The sequence below is a fragment of the Neomonachus schauinslandi genome, chromosome 1 (genome assembly GCF_002201575.2).
Source record: "Neomonachus schauinslandi chromosome 1, ASM220157v2, whole genome shotgun sequence".
Classification (NCBI taxonomy): Eukaryota; Metazoa; Chordata; class Mammalia; order Carnivora; family Phocidae; genus Neomonachus; species Neomonachus schauinslandi.
This window is the reverse complement of record NC_058403.1, coordinates 128,611,771-128,635,585: the sequence shown is the minus strand read 5'-3', so window position 1 is coordinate 128,635,585 and position 23,815 is coordinate 128,611,771. Positions and strand designations below refer to the sequence as shown.

The 23,815-nt window shown below is 50.4% G+C and overlaps 1 protein-coding gene across 2 annotated transcripts in view; it reads left to right on the top strand.

The window, feature by feature from the left end:
• The window catches only part of SH3BP5 (SH3 domain binding protein 5), a 71,115-nt gene that overhangs the window by 34,401 nt on the left and 12,899 nt on the right, over nucleotides 1–23,815 (top strand). For both annotated transcript variants that reach the window (XM_021678902.2, XM_021678903.2), the window contains exon 4: nucleotides 22,710–22,874. In XM_021678902.2, coding sequence (XP_021534577.1) covers nucleotides 22,710–22,874 — 165 coding nt within the window. The remainder of the gene's footprint in view (nucleotides 1–22,709; nucleotides 22,875–23,815) is intronic.

Below are 23,815 nucleotides of genomic sequence, written 5' to 3'. Positions count from 1 at the left end.
CTTCTGGTGTCGTGGCTTAATCTGAGAGAATGTGAAGGGAAGCTTTAACAGACTTCATGGTTAACCAGCGGTCAAGAATGAGTCACAGGGAACTCCAGGGTTTTGACCTGAATGGCTTGAGTGCCAGTAGGAAGTGGACAGTGGGGACCCAGCTTTGGGAGAAGGTGGTGAGCTCACCCTCCTGAATGTTACAGCTGTGACGGGGCACGGCAGTAGGAATGTCACAGGCGAGGACACGGGGCGGTTGGAGGTGGGGAGCTGGGAGTCAATATGGAGGTGTGGAGTCAATATGGGAGCGCGTGTATGGAGAGAATGGAGTCAGAGATTCAGGCTGGAGGGAAAGAGGGAGAGGAGAGGAATTGGAGCAGTCTTTGTATACCAGGCAGTTTTCTAAATGCTTCACGTATAGGAGGGAGGGACTTTTTTAAGTTATGCAGGGCTGGAAGGTGACGTAGAGAAGTTGAGTTATTCAAGGGGCCCTCTGTGTCCTTTCGTATCGAGGATCTACTAGGTCCCCAGGTCTGTGGAGTCGTAGGTCCCTTATGTATGTTCTCCGTGCCCGCTCAGTTGACTTGAAGGTGGCATTACTGTCGTGGTCAGACGGAGGGGGTACTGAGTGAGGCTCGGGGAGGGGAAGCGGCACCCCAGATCACCCACCTGGTGAGGAGAGGAGTGGAGATTTGAACCCATGTGTCTGCCTGGTTCTGGCTGCCGCCCAGTGCTTGGCCCTCCCAGGGCATTTCGTGACTACCGGAAAGTCTGAACGGCACACTGACGCAGCTTAGGGGGCAGGTTGGAGCAATAACAGACATGGAGGGCTCAAAGGAAGAAGTTGAGCTCGTCTGTGCAGTTGTTCCCCTGCCTTTTCTGCCCTGGGGTAACTATGAGGCTCTGGTTCCAAGCAGTCTGGGGCCCTTTGAAACTCCTTCCCCTCGTGGCACGCCCTCCTAGTTCTCCTGGGACTCGAGCGCAGCTTCATCGTGCCTCCCTTCTTCCCGGTCACTTTCATTTCCGCTGGGCCACTGGCCTGCCTGGGTGGGAGCGCTCACGTGGGACTCGGGTGAGGAGGTCTGGGTCAGTGACGTCCTTCCCCGTGGCCCTGATCGTGTTCCCACGGGGCGGCCCTAGGCCAGTTCCTGGGAAGCGCGTCATCCCTGCTGCCCACGGTAAGGGCAGGCGGTGAGTGATGGGGCACCTGTCCCAGAGCAGAGCCCCTGCTGATTTACAGCAGCAGAGGGGAATGGACTATTAACTCCCCCTTGCCTGTAAGACTGTATCCTGCCTTGCAGTCTTGCTCGGAGGTCCTGGCAAAGAAGCAGCTGCATTTTGGAAGCTTAGATGCTTGATCAAGATGGGGTCAGTGGGGGCCGGCGGGGGCGGCGGTTTGTGGCAGCTTCTGACCCAGGTCAAAGGCTCCTGACATGGGGGGGAGGTCTTGAGGCGTAAGTCGGAAGGGCTGACCTCGCTGGAGCCTCTGCACCTCCCGCTTGGCTGGCTCTGCAGTAGGCATCCTCTGCTGGGGCTGGAGCTGGAGTGTTGCTGATCTTGAGGTTTTCTCTTCGTGTAGTGCAATGGGCCACTTGCTTTGACCCTTTCCTGCCTGGCCAGCTGTGGGGGACTGGTTGCAATAGGGTATCAGCCAAGCAGTGTGAAGCTGGAGGTGTTACCCCCCCCATTACCTTGTAAGTTGGGGGTTTTGTCAGGGGCGGTTCCCTGTCCCTTGTCCCCTTTGCCTTTGATGCCCAGTAAGTGCCTCTTGGTGGGCAACATGCTGCCTGAAGCCGACAGAGGTGGTTTGTCACCGCAGTTTGGCGGTTAGTGGGGGATGTGAAGTTTTGTACTGTATTTGAAATCATGCGGCTCCTTGGATATGTCTCTTCTCTCCTTCCGTCTTCAATAAAATGATTGCGTTAAGAATCGTCCCTTCCTTCCACCTCGGTAAACCAGCCATGTTCCCTGGAAGGGGTGGCAGGGTGACCGATTTCTCAGCTGCAGAAGATTCGAGTATGGGTTGTATTTTTGCCATGAGTGTTGTCAACACGGGTAGGCCTTTTTATGCTGTCAGGTAACCAGGTTTGGTCCCGGACAGATGATGATGTTTCTCTTGAGCACTTTTGGCTTACCTCTCTGTTCCCTTTCCTCATCTTGGGGATCCACCCTCTGCCCACTCTGCTTTCCTTCTTTTCTCTTCCATTTCCCTCTCCCCTGCCCTCCCAGGGTGACTTCATATTCTCCCCCTTTCCCTCTGTGAACATCTACCCTGAAGAATCGGATGGCTTCATTCACACTAAGTAGATGTGTGATAAGGCTTAAGTATTTACGGACTCTGGACCTTTGAGTAGCTCTGCTTTAGAAACCTTCCACTGTCTTGGGATAATCTGCTTCCCGTTGTGGAGCACGGACTCCCAGCTCATTGTTTGTGGCCCAGTAGGAGCTTCTCGACAGGTGTGTGAAGGGACACATCCATCCCCGTGAGGGAAGTGCGGGGAAGTTCAGGTGGTAGCCAGGGTGTTCATGTGTGTGTGGTGGGATGTCCTTGTGGGGTGTAAAGCAGAGGTAGGGGCAGCAGATGGAATACAGGATGTTCAGTGAAATTTGAATTTCCGATCACTTTTTTTTTTTTTTTTTTAAGGATATCTCTTGTCTCCTGTGGTATTTGGGACTTAGGTAAAACTAAAAAAATTGTCATGCACCTGAAAATCAAACTTAACTGGGAGTCCTTTATTTTTATTTGCTAAATCTAGCAGCCCTACAAAGGAGGGGATCTGTGTTGAGTCATCAGCCAGATGGATAAAGTTGTTTTGGAGTCAGCCACCCCCTTTCAGGTTCCTGAATTTATAGCCTGTGTTGTGGAGGGAAGGATTCTGGTCCCGCTGTGCTGTTCTGTTCCTTAGCCTGCAGCCTTGGGCAGGTACAAGTGAATGAATATGTAGGAGTATTCAGTACAACTGAGAGTGTCAGCATCTCACACTATAGTTCTATACTCCTAAGCCTAGTGTTTCCAGGGAGAAATGGAGTTTCTTTTTCTTTCTTTTTTTTTTTTTAAGATTTTATTTATTTATTTTAGAAAGAGCGCAAGCTGGGGAGGAGCAGAGGGGGAGGGAGAAGAAGAGGGAAAGAATCTCAAGCAGACTCGTGCCAAGTGTGGAGCCCGACGCCAGGCTCGATCTCACGACCCCGAGATCATGACCTGAGCCTAAACCAAGAGTCAGACGCTCAACTGACTGAGGCACCCAGGTGCTGAAATGGGGTTTCTGAGAAAAGTGGCTGAGTCTATGAACACTGCCCCCCTCGACCTTACCATCTTGATGGCTAAGAACTGGTCGGCTCCAGACAGAACTCTGAACGGCTCCATGGACAGGCCACATGAACTAGGTCTCTTTTGAAGGATCTTCCGGAATGTGGGTCCCTCAGCCACTCTTTGCCCTGACTTATCCAGGCACCACCTGGTGTCTGCCTCCCTCGAACTTCTTCTCTTCCCCCCATTCTTGAGTGTCTTTATTAGTTACTTTGATCATTTACTCATGTTTGTTTAGTTTTCAGTTGCAGACTTTGCCAGGCACCAGGGAGCTTACGTTCTCCCAGGGGAAAGAGTGCCTCTTTGCTGCACTTAGGGCAATGATCAGGTTTGTTTAGGAAGCCTCACTTTGAAGAAGTGGGTTAAATGGAAGTACACCGAGGATACCATTTGTTTATTAGTTCGTTACCAGCCTCAAGCGCCTTCCCCAGCCCTTTGGCAAAGCACCATAGTGCAGAGAAGATGCTGGGCCTTTTTTATTTCTAAGTCATGGTGCATCAATCTCCTAAGGTTCTCTCATTCTTTGAATTTAAGTCTCTTGATCTCAGAGTCAGGCCAACTAAGTGAAGATTCACTTTACACAGAGGACACGGGGAGGTCTGTTTTTACACTGACCTGAGCACTCAACCAAGGTGGTTGAAGGTATCTGTAGTGGGTTCTTAAAGAGCAGTTGGAAGGAAATCATAAGAGGAAGGCACTGTATTGAGTTTCTGTCCATTCATCTTCTGTCTGGCCTCATCCCAGCACCTAAGTTCTACAGCCTGAAATCATGAAATTTACATTGCCTTATGCACAGAATAACGGCCTCTTCTTATAACAACCAGGAATTGCATTTGGTTGCAAGCAACCAAGGACTCAAAAACAATGGCCTGCACACGCTAGGATACGTTCTCTCACCTGGAAGAAGACTTGAAGTAGGCAGTCTAGTGTAGTCTGGTGCTGTGACTCCATGGTCATCTGAGACCCAGTGACCTATAAGTATTGCTCAGTCCTAGGAGTTCCAGCTCAGATCCACCTCATGGTCCAAGATAGCTCCAGGAGCTCCAGCTGTCACATCTGCATTTCGGAACAAAAGGGATAAAAGAGGAATGGGCAAGAGACGTATTTCCCTTCTGTTTTAAAGAGTCTACTCGGAATTCTCAGACAACACCCTGCTTCCATTTCATTGCTGGAACCTGGTCACACAGTCGTGGGTAGCTGCACACCTGGCTTGGCTTAGAGGTTTTTGACTAGCAGGGTTGTTTCTAAGGATGGGGAGGGGAGGGTGGATATTGGGAGGCAGCTGACTGTGCCACGTCTGGGCTGGTTTACCTATCTTCTAGTAAGGCTCTGGGTTGGACGGAGTTAGAGGTGGGCAGGTGTGACCCACAGAGCAGGCCAAGGCCGCCTCAGAGTAGGGAAATGCAGTCAACCCTGTTTCTCTCTGCTGGGTCACTTCCCTCCCTTTACGGCGTGTGGAAAAACTTCCTGTCCTTTATATTGTGTTGGAGACCTATGAGGAAATCGTAGCTTCCCATGAAGGTGTAGTTGTGTTTTGTGTGTTGTGTCAAGTCACAGAATCCATTCATACTTTTTTTTAACAAATGCTAATTAAATGACTCATTTCCCATTTCCACCTCTCTGGTAGAAGCCCTGACGTCTGACCTGGATGATTGAAATGGCCTTCCATTGGTATTCCTGCCTTCTAGTGCCCTTCCCCCACCTGTCCCCACCGCCTCCCAACTGAATCTTGCCAGATTCAGTTCTGCTGATAGTTCTCCGAAAACTTCAGTGCACGTGATAGTTAATTTTATGTGTCAACTTAGCTGGGTCACACGGTGCCCAGGTGTGTGGTCAAATATTCTGAATGTTTCTGTGAGGGCTTTTATTGGATGAGACATTTAAACCGGTGGGATCTGAGTAAAGCAGGTTGCCCTCCATAATGTGGGTGGGCCTCATACAGTCAGTTGAAGGCCTGAATGGAGCAAAAGAGTGACATCCTCCGAACAAGAGAGAATTCTTTTTCTAAAGATTTATTTATCTGAAAGAGCAAGTGAGTGGGAGGAGGGGTAGAGGGAGAGTGAGAGAATCTCAAGCAGACTCCCCGATGAGCACGGAGCTTGGCATGGGGCTTGATCTCTCGACCCTGAGATCATGACCTGCCTGACCCGAAACCAAGAGTTGGATGCTCAACTGACTGAGCCACCCAGGTGCCCCCCACAGAGAAGTCTGTAGCAGATGGCCTTTGGACTTGAAGTATCAGCTGTTCTCTGAGTCTTGGGCCTGTCGGCCCACCCTTGCAGATTTTGGACTTGCCAGCCCCATGATTACATGAGCTGATTACTTAACATAAATCTCTTCCTCTATAAACAGACGTACCTTGGAGATATTGCAGGTTTGGTTCCAGACCACTGCAGTAAAGCGAATGTCACAGTAAAGTAAGTCAAGTGAATTCTTTTGTTTCCCTCTGCATATAAAAACTGTTTACCATAAATTGTAGTCTGTTAAATGTGCAATAGCATTATGTCTAAAAAGGTACATGCCATAATTGAAAAATACTTTATAGCTAAAAAAAAAAAGTGCTCACTATCATCTGAGCTTTCAGCAAGTGGCAATCTTTTTCCTGGGAGGGTCTTGCCTTAGTGTTGATGGCTGCTGACTGATCAGGGTGGTGGTTGCTGAAGGCTGGGGCGGCTGGGGCAATTTCTTAAAAAAAGATAACAGTGAAGTTTGCCACATTGGTTGACTCTTCCTTTCATGAACAATTTCTCTGCAGCATGTGATGCTATTTGATAGCATTTTACCCACAGTAGAACTTCTTTCAAAATGGAGTTGATTTCTCTCAAACCCTGCCGCTGTTTTATCAACTAAGTTTATGAAATATTCCAAATCCTTTGTCGTCATATGAGCCATGTTCCTAGCATCCGCACCAGGAGTAGATGCCGTCTCAAGAAACTGCTTTCTTTGCTCATCCCTAAGAAGCAGCTCCTCACTGGTTCGAGTTTGATCATGAGATTGTAGCAATGCGGTATAATAAAAATGAAAACGTTTGAAATATGGAGAATTACCAAAATGTGACAGAGTCATGGAGCGAACAGATGCTGTGGAAAAATGGCGCCGGTAGACTTGCTTGATGCAGGGTTGGCACAAACCTTCAATTTGTAAAAAACGCAGTATCTTTGAAGCGCAGTGAAGTGCAGCGCCGTAGAATGAGGTCTGCCCGAGTACACGTCCTTTGGGCTCTGTTTTCTCTGGAGAACCCTGACCCATACGGCATGTCTGTGTCCAGTGTCCGGCCCAGATCTAAGCGCACAGGGCTTTTCCGTCTGGCCTGGGGCTCATTCTCTAGCCCCTGTGTGTTCTGTACTGAGCCCCCTGCGCCCCCTCCTTCGCCCCACCACCACCCCCAGGTGCTGGGTACATGCTATTGCTGTGCTCCCAGCTTCTGGGTACGTCCTGGAGTGTTTTGCATTGTTGTGCATTCTGTTCTCTGCCTGCAGTGTTTCCCTCCCCACCCTGACTAGCTCTGTGATGTTGAGAATCGCAGCCATTGGCCACATGGGGCTACTTAGAGACCAAGTCCTAAAATCGATAAAATTAAAAGTTCAATTCTTCCATCTCCCTAGCCACAGCTTCGAGTGCCCAGTAGCCACACGTGGCTGATGGCTACTGTTTTGGGACAGCGCATATAAAGAACATTTCTGTCATTGCAGGGAGTTCTCTCGGGCAGGGCTACTTGGCTCTTACCTTCGCCTGGTTAAAGTGAGGGCATGGGGCCGTGTAACTCCTGCACTTGCCCCGCGGTCTCCCCACCTCACTGAGCTTTCCTTCAGCTTTGCTTCTGGGAGAATTTGATGAAAGCTATGGACGTTATCCTCTGAAAACCTGGGCGTGTGGGTGCATAAATCATAAACACAATCCGAAGGTATTCATCAGCTTCCCTTCAAGGTCACCCGTGTCCTGTGGGTTAATAACTATGAGCGAATAATGCTCGTACTGCTTGCTTATGGAACAGCTAACGCTTCTGTACGGCCTACTATGTGCCTGGTCTGAGCACTTCGCATGTGTTACCTCGCTCCTCAGAGCAACCCCACAAGGTACCTTGCAGACATTGTCTGCATTTTGCCGATGAGGAAACTGAGGCACAGAGAATTAAAGTGCTTAGGGTCACCCAGCCAGTGAGTGGCCTGGCCAGGATTTGACCCAGGCTGTCCGCGTTCCAAGTCTGTATTCCTAACCTCTACACCAAGGGCTAAGAACCCTGCCCTAGAAACCTGAGCCCCTTGAGGACAGAAATTGCTTCTTACCCTTTGCAGATCTTCATGGCGCACAGTGAAGGTGAAATGAATGCTTGATGGAAGGAGGGATGCTTGGGATTGAGTTACACAGGCTTAAGGCATAATCGTCTTGGCTCTGGGATGTTTGGATCCTTCAACTGGGTGTCTTATGCTTTTTCTTTCTTAGTTTTATTGGCCGCAATTTGTTCCTGACCCCTTACAGCTGGGAGAGGTCCCGAGTCCTCCGAGCAGCTTTGCTTGGCAATACGGGGTGGGAAGGGGAGGGGGTTTGCAGGAGCCCTGGCTCCCTTGGAGCACCCCTGCCATGCCAGTGGGTGCTGCCCTTGCCTCCCCGAGCTGGGCGCTGTCACAAGGCCGTCCCTGTCTTTTCCAGAGATCCCTAGGTGACTCGAAGTGGCATGGGCTCCGGTGGCCCAACGGGTCACTCTTCCCGACAGCCTGCTCCTGCGGGGTCTGCTGGCCATGGCCTTGTGAACATCTTTGCCTTGTCTCACAGCTGACCCCAGCTTTTCCATATACTGAGCTAAGCAGGGAGCCATGTTGTGCTAACTCTTATTTATTTGTGAAGCCCTCCTTCTCGTCTGTGTCCCCCTGACCTTGAATTCCTTGGGAGATCTTACTGCAGGTAAAAGTTAAGATTAAGCCAAGTCATGTTGCCCCAGAGACAGAAGATGGGCTGGAGGAGGGGGTTTGACATTTCAGTGAATCCGTTGTTCTCTGGCTGTGCTTACATGGGCCTGGCAGTGAATGGTGCCAAGTGACCCAGGGAAGCCTGGAACTCAGAGAAGGTGGCAAGGGGCAGCCAAGGTCTTTGGCTCCAGGAGGGCTTGGAATTGTCCCCATTTCTAAGTGCACATTCTTCCCTGTCCTTGTGGTAGTGACTCCCAGATGTACAGAATGTGGTCGCCGTCTTCAGGGAGTTTGTAATCTCGTTGAGAAGACCAAGTGAAGAGCAAAATAATTCAAGAGCCGTGTCATCCATATGTTCAAATGTTGGGCAGGTTTCAAAGTATTTTTCCACTATCTTATAATGTGGCAGACGGCTGAAATAAATATAGAAACTTGGTCCTGTGAATTCAGAGAGGGTAAAATTTCACCCAGGAATACATTTTCTGAAGACCCACTGGGACCTGGGTTATATATCTTTTAGCTTGGAGGAGACAAGGTAGAGTGGAAGGGGGCATTATTTAGGTCTTGAGAGAATGGCATTCACGCCACACAATTTAGTGTCGACAGTAGACAGGTCATTGTTCAAGTGAGTTTTCACATCATGTAAATGGGCATTTCCAAGGACAGTTGTGCCCAGAGAGATATTAATCTGATTGTGTGAGCCACAGAAGAAAAAAAAAATCACAGGGTGCATTAAAAGATTGACCACAAGGGAGTTGTTTGTAGCTTATCATTGGTACCCTAGCTTGGTACCTTAATTAAACACATATTTCTTAAACAACTGCAGTCAGGGGCCACTAGGCTAGGTTTTGGGAATTAAAAAAATTCAGTAACACAGTCCCTGCCCTTCTAAGGCTTCCTGGGTCACTGGTGATGCTGCTGTCGAGGTCATAGAAATTCCCTGCACTATGCAGAAAGGAGACAAGGTGGTTCCTGGCTCTTTTCTGCTGTCGCACCGACTCCAGGGGTCCTGGGTCTGGAGGACTGGCCAGGTGTCTCTCATCACATAGCATGTGGTGGTGGCTCTGGTGTTGACCTGTCCTACTCTTTCCTCCCCTCCTTCATTTCCCTTCAGGGCCCCTCGGTGGGTTTCTCCCAGGCTTCCAGACCAAGAGCAGAAAGCTCTGAGAACCTTTTTCCCAAGCATCCATTCCAGGTTGCCGAGTGAGTTAGTGTTAATGGAGGTCACTTCGTCTAGAATGAGTGTGTCTTCTGCCTGTGTTCACTCATGGGAGTGTGTAGGGTGCTGGCTGGTGGGAGACCAGTGCTGGCCGATAGAAGGAAGCTCTTCAATTGGGAACTTCTTTTTATGGATCCCAGCTGGGGGTGGGGGGACGGGGCCATCAACAGATGCTCCCATTTCTTTTATTTAGTGTCGCAGGGGTAGGAGGGATGTTAAGGACTTTGAACCCATTTATGTTAGTGGTTTTAGAAAGCAGCCTCCACATGGAGACAGGCGGAGCACAGCTAGCCTGTGCAAGTCTGGTTCGTGGCATGCACAGCAGGCGGGCAGGTGGTGAGGAGGACGGGTGAAGCTCCGGCCAGCTCTGGAATCCAGAGTTCGCCTCCCTGTGGTGAGCTAACGTGGTCTCTCTCTGTCATAGGTTGTGCATGTCACCTTAGATTCGCTTCTGAATGTGATTTGAATTAGTTCTGAATGTGATTTGCAGGAGTTGGAGCCATCATTGTTTTGGGGACGGTGGGTATTTCCTGAACCAATCAACCGGAGACTGCTCATTAGTCTTCTTACCCATGTCAGCAGAGGGTGATCATGGCCCGCCTTGGCAAAATGGGCTGCAGGAGCCGGCGATGGGCAATATAACCTACGTGCCTGGGAGAGTGGCTTTGGGCGGGGATGTGTGTTCACCTCCATGCTGGTCTTTGTGAGTGGTAAGGTATAAACCACATTTCCTGCCCTCAAGAAGCTTTTGTTCTGCAAACTTCCGTGCGCCCCCCTGCTATTGGGCAGTTCAGGTCAGTCTGAATGAGTTCTCCGTCACGTGCCGGGAACTTATCAATGGGAGTTGAGAAAAGGGGGGAAACCTGTAAGTCCTAGAAGAATAGGACTGTTTACTCCAAGGAGGAAGCTGAGGGATGACAAGAACTTTTTTTTTTTTTGACCTATGAAGTGTCCTAAGAAAGAAGATCTGATTGTTTAACAAATGGGTCCAGCATGCTGTAGTGAAAAAAGAATTCACAGAAGATGGGGTATTTGAGATGGGTTTTAAGGGATGTGTAGGAGTTCCCTTAGTGGCGACAAGGAGGAAGGGCGTGTGTTGCTGGCGGAGGGAATGGGACATAAAAAAGCAAGGAGTGTTGAAGGAACAGTGAGGGGTTCGGCCTCACTGGGTGGGTGGGAAGTGAGAACCTGGGCCTTGGCCTGATTGTGTTGGGGGTGGGGAGAGTGTTAGGGAGTGATGTCATCAGATGTGCACTTCAGAAAGATTACCAGGTGTCCTAAATGCAATTGTGTGAAACTAAATCAGTACTAGGTGGAGTTTCAGTTGGCTCTGTGAGATTGGAAGCTAGGAGACGAGTGGGAAAGTTTGTAAAATAATCCGGGTAAGAACCGAAGCTGGAAACATCTGCCGAGGTTTCCTTAGGGCACATTTGTTCCTCGGTGCAGAACTGGGGGTGCTGGGGGGGGTGCTTGGGCAGGGTTTGTCAAGCCTTTGGATGCTCTACAGAGAAAACCTCTTGGCCACAGGGCTCAGCAGAGTGGGTGTGCTGATGGCGTGGTGATTGTTTACCGAACTGAGGGTGGCCCAGAGGGTCCTGTGATTTCTCATCCAGATCTAGGGAATCCGTTTTGTAAGCTTTACCACTGGAGAAGTGGAACAGTATGGGGCTCTCTGTGTGTGCTTTTCCTCCCCAGGTCACTGGAATCAGAGGGCTTGGGTTTGAGTCTGTCTAGCGTGTGACCTTGGACCAGTTCCTTAACCTCCATTTCTTTGGATGTAAAATGGGTACAATAATAACTTAACCCAGCAGGGCTGTAGGCTACAGTCCTGGGTGCGGGGGCACCTGGAACACCGTAGGATTTAATAAACATGCCTGTCGCAGTTCCTTTGTCCTTCCTCTCTCGGAGCGGTGGAAGTGGGGTGCAGGGAGGGTCAAGACTTAGCCAGGTCCCTGCAGTTGGATTTCAGCCCGCCTTGCAAGTGCTTTGTGGCAAGTGAGCATATGTATTTTTTCTTCTCTGTCTCTGCCAGAGACTGAGAAAGAGCTGAGGGCTTTAAGTCATAGCAGAAGAGACGTAGAACTTGTGGACAGCTGGAGTGGTTTGGCCACTCACTAACAGGGTGTTGGGACCCCCACGTTTTGATGCATCTCAAATATGGGCAGGGTGGGCTCTGAGAGCTCGGGCGCCCTTGCAGTCTTGGAGACCTGTTCTTGCTTAGACAACACGCTGACTTTTAACTTTCCCTCCTCAGCAATCTCACTGGTATTTCTTTGGTTTGACATATTATTTCGCTTAAATTTTGCCTTTAGTGAGGACAACTTTTGACAGATACCTTTGGTTTCTCCATGCTTTCAGTGAGTAGCGTTTTCTTGAGTTTTGTGATTATGTGGCAGGTAAATAGGTCTTCAAAAAACATTTCTTGACCACTTTATATGATGGAATATTGCAAGTATATAGCAAGGCAGAGAGAATAATCAGCGACCTCTCTGTACCCATCACCGGCATCAGCAACCAGCGTCTTGCCAGTCACATCTTCTCTCCTCTCCGGTGTTCTTATTTTAAAACTATTCAGATATCGTATAACTTCAACCATAAATACATATTTTATCTCTCATAGATAAAAACCTCTAAGAGATCACATTTTCATACCTGAGAAAATCAAAGTTCTTGTAATATCCTCCAGTACCCAGTCCTTCTTCAGATTTGCCCAGCTGTATTAAAAATGTGTTTCTTACTATTGGTTTACAGCAGTTGACCTGACACAGCCGTTCTGTGTTGACTTGACAGTGTGGGCTTCCCCTTTGCCCTTGCATTATGCTCTTGCCCAACCCAGGGACATGGTTTTGAGTTTACAGAAAGAACTCTGATAGACAAAGAGCAAAATGATAGCTGACTGAGAAGCGCCTCAAGAAGCAATTTTATTAACTTCATATTTTGGAAGGTTTGCAAACATACACAATAAAAATGCTGATGGCAGAAGCGAAATAGCTCAGTGGTTAACTTGTCTGCTGCCTGACTGTTTGCACCTGTTGAAGCCAGACACCACGTTACGGAATGACCTTGTGAGCCCTGCTGTAATTATGTATCCTCAGTGCTGAAAGCAAGGCTCCCTGGGAGTTAGCAGAGGCCTTGGCATTCCAGTCTGAGAAGTCTAATGACTTGTTCAAGGTTGTAGACCCAAGACAATGGCCATGGTGGGTGCTAGGAATAGACCCTGTTGCTCCCCGTTCTCTGGACGTAGTGCGCTGCTTCGCTGTGGCCCAGCTGTGCTGTGCAATCAGCTCCGGGCTGTGCAGGGCTCCAGAGGGTTTCTTTTGTTGGCACTGTGGTCTGTTAAGAGCTGGGGTCCCCAGGGGTTGGAGAGCTGCAAGGGCGGACCTGGTTGTGCACCTGGTGTTGGAGGCGCATCTCTGGGCAGAGCGGCCCCTGGAGTTGCTGGTGACTGCGCACGGTTGCCGGTAGAGAGGGCAGTGCCCACAGGGGCAGAGCGCGGCGCGAGGGCGAGGGCCGGCCACCGGGTCCTCCCCTGGAGGGGAAGGCAAGAAGTCGGGGATCAGAGCCCTGCTCCAGGGGCGCCTCATGGCCTTTGACTCCCCGGCTGTGGCCGAGGGGAGGGAGATGCTGTCCCCGGTTCGGGCATCCCGGTTCCTCCGCCCACCTCTCGGCTTCCTCATCCTCCCCACAGGAAACAGCGGCTCCTGACTGACGCAAAGAACTGTCGAGAGAGGGGCGCCTGGGTGGCTCAGTCGGTTAAGCGTCTGCCTTCGGCTCAGGTCATGATCCCAGGGTCCTGAATCGAGCCCCACATCGGGCTCCCTGCTCAGTGGGAAGCCTGCTTCTCCCTCTCCTACTCCCCCTGCTTGTGTCCCCTCTCTCGCTGTGTCTCTCTCTGTCAAATAAATCTTAAAAAAAAAAAAACCCAAAAAAACTGTCGATACGGAGTCTGTGGATTCCCCCCAGGTGCGCTCTTCTGGCCCCCTCGCCTCCCCACCGCCCTGCAGGGTGAAGCAGCACTCTCCACCCGTTCAAGATGCAGGGCGGTGATCAGGCCCTGTGTCGTGGCCTGTTGTGGCCCGGGTCCACCTTGTGTTTCCCTGGAAAGGATGCAGTGGCTTCCGTGGTTGGTGTGTGTGTGTCTCTGGCCTTCAGACTGGGCGATGCTGATACTTTGTGTGTCCTGGGAATGACAGTGGGCGGTGGGTGGGGGGGTGGGGAGGCAGAGAGGGAGATACATTTGGATGGACTTGCAGAGAGGAAGGTCGAGCCATGCTGAATTTGGGGAAACCCTCCACAGCAGAGGAACTCTGCATTTGCACATGTTCAAAGAATTTAAGAGATGGGGTATGTGACTTATGCCCTTGAGTGGGCCATCTTACTTGTTAGGCTCTTGAATTTTCTTGCATGAAAGAAAACAATTGGTTTACGTTGCTTCCATCTCCTTGGGCCCGAAGACTCGGTGACTTGATTCTGTGGAGCAGGGATCCAGTGTGGTGGTGGCGCCTGGGATCTGTTGGGTCACGCGGGCCGACATTGGGCATTGCTGCTATCCCTTGCCTCAGGCTCTGCCTCGAGCCCAGCCCCAAACTCCTGCCAGCTGGTCGTTCTGTAGCCAGCAGATGCTGCGCCCAGCCAGCGTGTGTGTGTGAGAACAAGAGGAAGCCCAAGGAGGAAGTGGGTGTCATCCTTCTAGCTGGGGTGGGTAGGGAAGGCTGGACACCTGTCGCGTCCCTGCAGCAACAGAAAGGATTTGATTTGGGGGCCTGCCAGGGTGTGCCGTGCATGGCTGACAGGCCGTGTAAGCCACTGATAGTTGAATGGGGTAGGAGTGTGTGGAGGGATTAGAGACCTGCACTCGGGGACAGGCTCTGACATGCTGATTTGGACTAAGTAGCCCCTGGTGCCCTGGGGAGGTACAAGGCCTGTGCCTTTCTCCTGCCAGAAGCTTTTGGCCGAACTGGGGAGATTTGGTAGGGTGACAAATGTGCCAACCTAAAGCAGGGGGACAAGTGGCCCATAAGTGCATCGGGACGCCCTTGGGTCTGATGCGGATGTGTATGCTTGCGTCCAGAGGTGAGTTGCAGGCTGATGCCTGGCACGGAAGACAAGCCAAGGTGGACTCCATCCTGGATGAACCTCCCCAAAGCCCCCGGCTGAAACCCTGGAGTTAGACCCCACCCTGGTCAGTGTGAGGCCCTGGATGATCATGGGGAGGGGGAGATGGTCCTGCCAGAAACAGGCATCCTATTGGGTGCCTGGGCCTTCCTCACATCCAAGGTCTTGCCACAGTGTATCTTCCAGGTTCCTTTATGATAGGTTTTTAAATGTATGATTATTAATCATCTAAGGCAGGAATGCAGATGCTGTTTTAATGAGCACAGCAAGTTCAAGACTATGGATGGTAGCTGAGATCTTCTGTTGCCCTTCATTTCAGGGTTGCATGGTATCTAGGCCAGTGCCGTCCGGTAGGACTCTCCGTGACGTTGGAAACATTCTGTATCTGCACTGTCCAGTACGGGAGCCATGAGCCACATGTGGCCACGGAGCACTTGAAATGTGGCTAAGGTGACTGAGAAACTGACAATTTATTGCATTGAAATGAATGTAAATGTAAATAAACACATGTGGCTAGTGCCTCCCGTATTAGACAGTGCAGTTCTAGAAAACCCTGAGTGGGTAATTGCAAACGATAACGTTTGTTTTCTTTTTTACTTTGTATTATAGAAGCTTTCAAATACAAAGCTAGAGTGAATAATGTAACAGAGCCCTGTATATTCTTCGTCCAGCTTCTATGGTGATTAAGCCTTGGCTAATCTTACCCTCCACCCCCTCCCAGCTCTCCCCTCTGGCTATGTTGTTTTGAACATAGATAATAGATTTTTAATTTTATATTTTTAAACAGCTCATATTTAACCTCAGGACAGAGCTTGATCTGATCTTGATTCTTCTAATCCCGTGAGGCTCCTTTGACCCCGGGATCTCTTCAAGAGCTTTGCGGCCTGTCCTCTGAAACAGCTGCGGGCCCTATGTTCTGTCTCCGAACCACTCACAGTCTTCTCATGATTTTCACAGATACACATCATGGACCTTTAATTTAGAATCTATATCATTTATTCTATCCTGTATTATGCAGCTTACTGTTAACTGATAATGGCTCATCCTGTACATGGTACTAGTTGGGACTGAATGAAAATTGTCCCATACGCTGAGCAGATTTTTAGCTGTGTACAGAATTGCTCCAGGAAAATTGAGTTTGAGAGAAATAATGAAAAGCTCCATGGAACAAGCTGTAATTAGTAAAGTGTGATATGGATGAAACTGTTCAGTGAATCAAATCTATTGAAGTAGAAAAGAACAGATTCTAATAAAAATAACTTTGACTAAAGAAAAATGAAAAAAAATTAGAAACGCTGGAGATGAAAAATGATCAAGGAACTGAATGGGCCTAATGGAATTTTCTCTAGAAAATGCTTTCAAATGAAAATGTATCTACTCTGGGGTAATTCTGATTAAAATGTTTGTATCCAAAACATTCTCGGGAGCCAAACGGCCTCGACAAAATGTCTGGCTCCTATCTCTGGCCACCCTTCGGTTAACCTCAGACAGAAGTTTGAAGGGGATGTGGAAGGATTGGAAGGGTTCAGTATTGAGAGGCTCAGTCTGTCTGGCGGCGGCTGATGATTGGATTGCCCAGAATACACGCAAAAAACTAGAGCTTGAATCACACAGAGAATGGAAGCCCCTGTCTGTTGTCCCCTTTGATGTTCATCCCGGACATGCCTCCCTCACTGAGGCCAGAGGGGGGTTTGAGCGTGCCTCAAAGGTTTTGGTTTCCTCAGATGGCCCAGAGAGGAGTCTGGGACTTTTCTTCATGAGCTTCTGGCTGGAAGATGCATTCTTTCCAGCAGCACAGAAAACATTCACTATAAAGAGGCAAGGATAAAGTTGTATCCAGTTTACAAAGAGAAAAGCGAAAAAGCAAGGACAGAGGGTCCCCTGCCAACAGTTGCTCAGTGCGGCGACTGTGTCCTGATGCCCGTGGGCTTCGGGGCCAGCCCAGCCCGAGCACTGACCCAGCAGGAGAAGCTGGACCTCCTTTTCCTCGGTGCCCTGCGGCCCCATGTTCGAGGAAGGGTTGTCGCCGACCTCCTGCTCTGGGCAGCCTCTGCTTCCCCCCAGGCAGGCGTCTTTCCCACCGTCTTTAGAAAAAAGTGGGGCACCCCAAAGTCTTCCTTTTCACGCGCGAGCATCCAGGGGTTTCTGGAAGACCCGGTTGCTCTGTAATTGCTTCCACTCCCAGGAGGGCCTGCACCTGGAATGGGTGTGTGATTTTGACAGATGCTTCCCTGTGTCTCTTCCATCCTCCTCGCTCCTCTGTGAGGGGGACCCAAGTTGTTCCCAAGAGCAGATAAGGAAACAGTGTTGGGCCGTAGGAGAAGTTGAGCTCGGAAGCATTCAGGATCAGCTTGGGGACCCTGCTGTCCGCACGCTGGCTCCTCACTGTGAGCGCACTGCTGGGACAGTGGTGGCCGGCTCCTTGCATGCGCTCTGTGAGGAGCCCCGTGCTGTCCTTGTGGTTGACCTCTTTTCTCCCTGCACGCCCCCTGCCTATTTGGATCTATGTAGCAGTGGCCGGCGTGGCCTTGATTCGGGTGCAGGGGTAAGAGCGAACTTAGCTTGACCTCTTTGTGAGGAATTTGTAGCCCCAGCAGGTGGTATTTAATAGAAATCGACAACGAAGGCTCAGGCTTTGAGCCTCGACCTCACCTTTGTTAACTGTGTGATCTGGGGCAATTTATTTAACCTCTCTGAGTGTTGGTCTCCTTTATAAAGTAGGGATGATAATTGGACTGAGCTCATAGCGGAATTTTGAGATTGAAATGAGGCACTGTACTCAGAACACCTCTCAGATGTTATCTGACTCCGGATAAATGCTCAAACAGTAACTGCCATCATTACTGTCTTATAACCATCTGTCTCCATCCTTTGGGGTTTGCTAGTACCCAGGTACAAGACTGGTCTCATCGTGGGGCTGTTCTCCGTAACCTGGAGCCGCCCCCAGCTGGAGCATGGCTTTGGGGAGCCATGTGTGACAAGACTCCTTTCCAGTTTCCTTAGCTGCCTAGCTGGTACGTCAGTGCCCCCCTGCATGAGCCGCAGGTGGGAGGCAGCAGTCCCCCACACACTTTGAATTCTTACCTCATCTTTGGCCCCCCCGAGCAGCTCTTCTTGCTGTGTATTAGTTCCAAGTAGACTGTCCAATCGTCCAATGCTTATGTCCTTGCCAAAGTTATGCAGGTTGGAGGTAGAGTGGTGGTAAGTGATGGAGAGAGACCATCCAGTTTCCATGGGTCAAGGGTAGACTGAAGCCTCGTATTAGAGGTAGAGCAGAAATAGCCACGTTTAGGGGTCAGCGGCTCTGGTTCCCTGGCTGTGGCCAGGCACTAAATAGCTATGTGACATTCAGCAGGTTGTCTTGCGTTTCTGGGTCACCTTTTGAAAAATGAAGGCCTTGAACTGGTTGGTCTGGAAAGTTCCTTCTACCCCGACCCTTTGTTGCAACCAGTGCAAATGTCCAGATACTCTTCCTTCCTGAGCCCAAACATGGGCTGGGCCGGAAGTCTAGTGGACAGCCGGGATTGCAGCCTCTCCCTTCTCCTGGCGGACCTCTCCACTCCATTCCCCCCTCCCCTCATTGGTGACACCGTGGAACACTCACACGTGTGAGGCCCTCATAGTCACAGCTGGCCGCAGGCCAGTCTAATGAAAGTCACTTAGCAAATTCATTCATGAACAGCCTTTTAAAATTCTTTCCGGAGAGCTGTTTCCATGAAAGTCATTAGTATCCATGAGTCATGAAGATGTTCGAAGTTTTCCTGTGTTGCATCTTAGAGCTAAAACCCAGCTCCCCCAACATTTACCTCGTCAGTACTCTTCTAAGCAGACCCTCAGCCCTTCAGTTTGCTAACTGGGTTTCTCTGTCTGATTTGTGCACACCGGGAGTAATATATTAATACTAGGGCTTGGGTCGTTTTTTAGAGTTTGAAGGTAAAACTTGTTGGCATTGGTTGTGCCCAAGATTTCTGGGTGTCCTTCATACACCAGTGAGAACCAGCTAGCCAGCCCCTGTTGGAATTGCTAAGTCAGCTTCTGATTTTGGGGTCATGTGTCCCATTATGACACTGGGAAGCAATCTCGGAGTTAACCCTCCCCAGTTAGATGTGTGTGTAAACTCACGGATGCCTCCTGTCTTTCCATGACCTAGCCTGGTGCCGACACCCTCTCTTTTGCCGGGTCTTCCCTGGGAAAACTTTGACAAATCATTCTCTCTTCCCCACGGTCCCACAGCACTTTACACCTCTGTTGCTGTCAGAATCTATCTTGTATCGAACGTGTCTATTCTCCCGACTGAATTGGAACCCCTAATATTGGGGTGGGCCCCTCCCCTCCAGAGATTAGTCTCCAGGAGGTTCCTGGAGCAAGGGTACGATAGAATGCTCCCTCCCCTTGTGTGTACACCAGCCTGGTCCTTCCTTGTGAAGGACCAGGTTTTAGAAAATGTTTGATGAAATGCCTTACGAAGAGGCCATGAGCTCTGGGATTATTTAGGAATCTCCAAAAGGTTGGTTCCTCAGGTTTATTAGTAGTAAAACGGGCTGGGAGCAGCCAGAAAGAAGTTGAATTGAGATTCAGGGTGCCTGGGTGGCTCAGTTGTTGGGTGTCTGCCTTCGGCTTGGGTCATGATCCCGGGGTCCTGGGATTGGGCCCCTCGTTGGGCTCCCTGCTCAGCGGGAGGCCTGCTTCCCCCTTCCACTTTCCCTGCTTGTGTTCCCTCTCCTGCTCTCTCTCTCTCTCTCTCTGTCAAATAAATAAATAAAATCTTAAAAAAAAAAAAAAAAGAAAAGAAAAAGAAGTTGAGGGAGATTCGACCAGTCTATGCTCGTTGCTGTAGTCACTTCGGCCAGGTTTGTAGAATAGTTCAGCTGTAGAGAGGGGAAGATGTATTATCGTTTAGGTTTAGATTTGGCTGAATTTAACAGAAAACTGGCTTAAACGTGAGCCTTTATTTTTTCTGTCATTTAAAAATTCCTGAGGTAGACAATCCTAACTTACTTTTCCTCTATCCTTAGGAGGGTTGCCTCATGACCCAAAATAGCTGTTGAAGCACCAGCCATTGTGTTAATATCACAAATGGAAATACAAAGCAGTCCTCTTGGAAGGCTCACTCAATGTCCATTTATATCTCATTAGCTGGAAGTTAGAAGGGCACTAGCTAGCTTCACAGCTGGGAAGTAGGGATTTTAGCTGGCACATTGCCTCACCCTGGGACATACAGGCTCTCTTCCGAGGAAAGATGAAGTGAAGAGCCCCCCAATACTTACTTGAATGAATGAGTAGGTGGGCAAGTGATGGAGAGATGCCATCTGGTTTCTGTGGGTCAAAGGTTGACCGAAGCCTCATATTAGATCTTTGATATGACAAGGCAGGCACATTTCTGATACTACCGTACAGGAGCGAAGGAGCCTCGTGGAAAATTCAGAAACTCAACAGACCTGACAGAGAGCATGTTCTTCTAAAGGCCCCTTCAGATGGGCCTCCTTTACCCCCGTCTTTTTTTTTTTTTTTTTTTTAAAGATTTTATTTATTTGAGAGAGAATGAGAGAGAGAGAACACATGAGAGGGGATAGGGTCAGAGGACGAAGCAGACTCCCTGCCGAGCAGGAAGCCCGATGTGGGACTCGATCCAGGGACTCCAGGATCATGACCTGAGCCGAAGGCAGTTGCTTAACCAACTGAGGCACCCAGGCACCCTACCCCCGTCTTTGTAGAGATCTCTGGCTCCCTTATATGAACTCATCAGACAGAGATAGCAGGCGAAGAGGTGCTGGGTCTGTGGTAGAGCAACCACATCTCAGCTCTTTCTTTCGTTTGAAGAAAGAAAAGCTTCCTAATTCAAGCGGGGAGACCTGGGGGTAGAGAGTTTACCCTTAAATGTTGCTGAATTGAAATACTAAGATTTTTCTAAAAAACACAAATACACATCCCACCTTGGGAAATGTTAGAATCCTGTGGGATTGTTTATTGTCTTCTGGTGTCGGTTCGAAGCTGGTAGGTGGTCTGTGGGGCAGGTGGGGGGCAGCTTAGAAGCGACAGGTGCCCGTGCTGCCCCACTTGCCCGGGGAGTGCAGCTAGGCAGGCGGAGGAGGGCGCCACCCGGGCTCTTCTCTTACGGGACATCCTCAGGCTGGCCTGGAGGCCCGGGGGCTGGAGCGGCGTGTCGTGCTGTCTTGCTACCGGGTGGTGGGTTGGCAGTTCTGCAGGGCCGGGCCCCGTGTCGCGGAGACGCACTTGCATGGCCATGTGGCCCGGGGCCACAGAGCAGGCCGCTGCAGGCAGGCAGGCCCTTGGGCTGCTGGTTGAAGCATTAGCCTGGTGTCATTCAGCCCCCACTCTTGATTCCTTTCAAAACTTTTTTTTTTTGATGGCAATATACATATTTTTATTTTTTATTCTATTTTTATTCTTAATTCTAGTGTAGTTAACCTACAGTGTTATTTTAGTTTCAGGTGTACAATATAAAGATTCAACAATTCCATGCATTACTCAGTCTTCATCGTCTATCTTTTGAAACTTTGATCCCCGTCTTTGTCAAGGTCTCCCACAGATACTGCGGTTTGCGAGGCTGCTTCCTCCTGGCCCCCCACTAGCCCTGCATTTTTCAGGTCATCTTGTCCTTCAGTCCTCCGTTCCGGATCATCCTCTTTTCACAAGTAGCCCTGGATTCCCTCTCCTGGAAATAATTTGTCCTGCACACCCTCCTACTGTCCATATCTCCCTCCCTCTTACGGCGCTCTGGGGCACAGCTCTGTGGGACAGACTTTGGATGTCCTCTCCATGCCTGTGTCTGTTCCCTGAGCAGATCGTCCTCCCCGAGGGTAGGACACAGCATGTGTCTGCTGTTCCCGAGGCTGGAGAGTGGCACCCCTGCTGTTCCTCGCCTTGGGGGCTGGTGTGTTCCGAGTCTGTTTTGTTCCCCTTCACCGTCTTTGTCTTGTGGTTCTCCAGGACTTCCTGTAAGTCATGTGAGACTCACTTGGGCTGGATGGGGCCCCTGTTGTTCCCCTCTCTCCTGAGTCCCGGGGGCTACCCCGTGGATGTCCCCGGGGCTTGTGTAACTGCTCTGGTTGACCGAGGGTGGGTGGGTGGGACACTGCAGCGGGCCAGCGCTGTGCTCCGCTGGGAAGTTCATAGTGGGGGCCGGAGGGTTTTGTTGCGGATTCCTGATGCAATCTCATGGGCCACTCTTGGGGGAGATGTGTTTACTGTCCAAAAGAAGTAGAATGTGAGCCAGCTATGTCATTTTAAATTTTCTGGTAGTTACAGTTAAAAAACAAAAAAACAAAAAAAAAAAAACACAGGTGAAATTCATTTTAATAAGATGGGTCTCTTTAACCAAGTACATCCAAAAGCCTATCATTTCCTCATGTAACGTTATGAAAATTGAGATTGTTAACAATTCTACTAAGTCTTTAAAATCTGGGGTGCTCTACGCTCAGTGGATTAAGGACATTTCCAGTGCTTGCTAGCCACCCGTGACTGGTGGCGGTCTAACGTATGGGCTGCTTTGATTTCTGTGCCTTCTCCCACTTGACGTTCCTCGAAAGCGGGGGCGGTGTCGTGACTGTTCACTCCTTCCCCATCGCCATTGGTGAGTGTGGATTGGGCGACGGCCTGGCTGGCAGAGTGACAGCACGCTTAGTGGGACTTGCAGCACCTGATATCTGGTCACAGCTCGGCTTCCCGCCAGCTCCGTGTGACCTGGCTGAGTCCCTCGGGGCCACCTGTAGAACACAGTCGTTGGACTGATCTCCGGGGGCCCTTCTGGTTCTGACATGTTTGCACTGAGCCATGGATCCAGGCAGGGACGGCACTGGGGAACGCTGTATCTGTCCACCGTGGCCTCATTAGCAAATGAGAGCTCTGTGAAAGGCCACGGGTGGTCATACCTGTGGCTTGCCATCTCCAGCTCTGACTGAGAGCTGGTATAGTTATCTGGGCTCTTGGGTCCTGGACTGTGAAAATCATCTACTCGCCTGCCTGGCGCGTGTCCCCTTGTCCAGCATTTACAAGGCCCTGCAGGTACCAGGCCTGTTCCCACTTGGAAAGGCGGAGATGGAATGGGCAGTTCCCAGCCCTCAGGAAGCTCATCTTTTGGAGGGTGTGATGGGCCCAGAGGGGGCCCCTGTCATTTCCTGAGGCCTCACCAGGGTTCTTTCTTGCACAGGCTCAGCTGGAAGCTCAGAAAGCCACGCAGGACTTCCAGAGGGCCACGGAGGTGCTCCGTGCAGCCAAGGAAACCATCTCCCTGGCTGAGCAGCGGCTGCTGGAGGATGACAAACGGCAGTTCGACTCAGCCTGGCAGGAGATGCTGAATCACGCCACCCAGAGGGTATGAGTCACTGCCGGGCGGGCCGGGGGTGGGGGGGTGTGCCTGGGTCTCGAGCATGTGTCGGTGTGTGTGGGCATCGACATAGGAGGCCTCCCCCTTGTGGGTGGGGTGTGGGAGCATCCTTCACACTTCCCCTTGTCTGTGTGATCCAGACTACCCTCCTGGTCCTGATGAGCTCTGGGTATGGTCCCCAAGCAGAGGAGACAGACTCCCAGGCTTGTTGCCTAGAAACGCTCGCTGAATGTCACAGGTTGCCTCTCCATGTGGTCTCTGCTGGCCTGGTACTAAGCCATTCTCAGAGTGACAGTCCCCCAGTCATGGGTATAGCTGTTTCTTCCCTGTGTCATTTGAGGTTTGTCTGGTTCAGATCATCCCTGAAGGTCTTGACTGTGGATTGGGCTTCACAGAGGGACCAGGTTATTTTCCAGGGCCTGTTCCCACTGAGTTCCAGGCGGAATGGCTGAGTATAGAATCCCAGATGGAAGACCTTGATTAACAGCCCCGAACCACGTGGGGCCTGGACTCAGGGTATATGTGCTGTTAGCGGGACGGTAGGGGCCATGATAGATGAGACCAGAATCCAGTGGGCACTCAAGTCTGGCCTTCGGGCTGGGCCGGGCTTCGCTGGGATTTGAGCAGCCAGCATGGGAACAGGAAGTGGGCTGTGTATGATCTTTACCCCGATTTGACTCCTAGGTTTTGTGCCATTATTGTTTGGCTTTTTACCAGCTCCCATGACCTGCTCTCTGACCACATTGCTCGGAATCAAGACAGCTGCTTGGCTCAGCTGGAGTTGTTATCTCTACCTAACTCCACTGGGTTCTAGGAGTCACACAGAATATTCTTGATACCTGTCCCCTTCTCCGGGCTGATTTGCTGCAGGGTGATTGGGAGAGCTGACATGTGGCTTTGGCAGCTCCAACGAAGGCCTTAGATGGAGG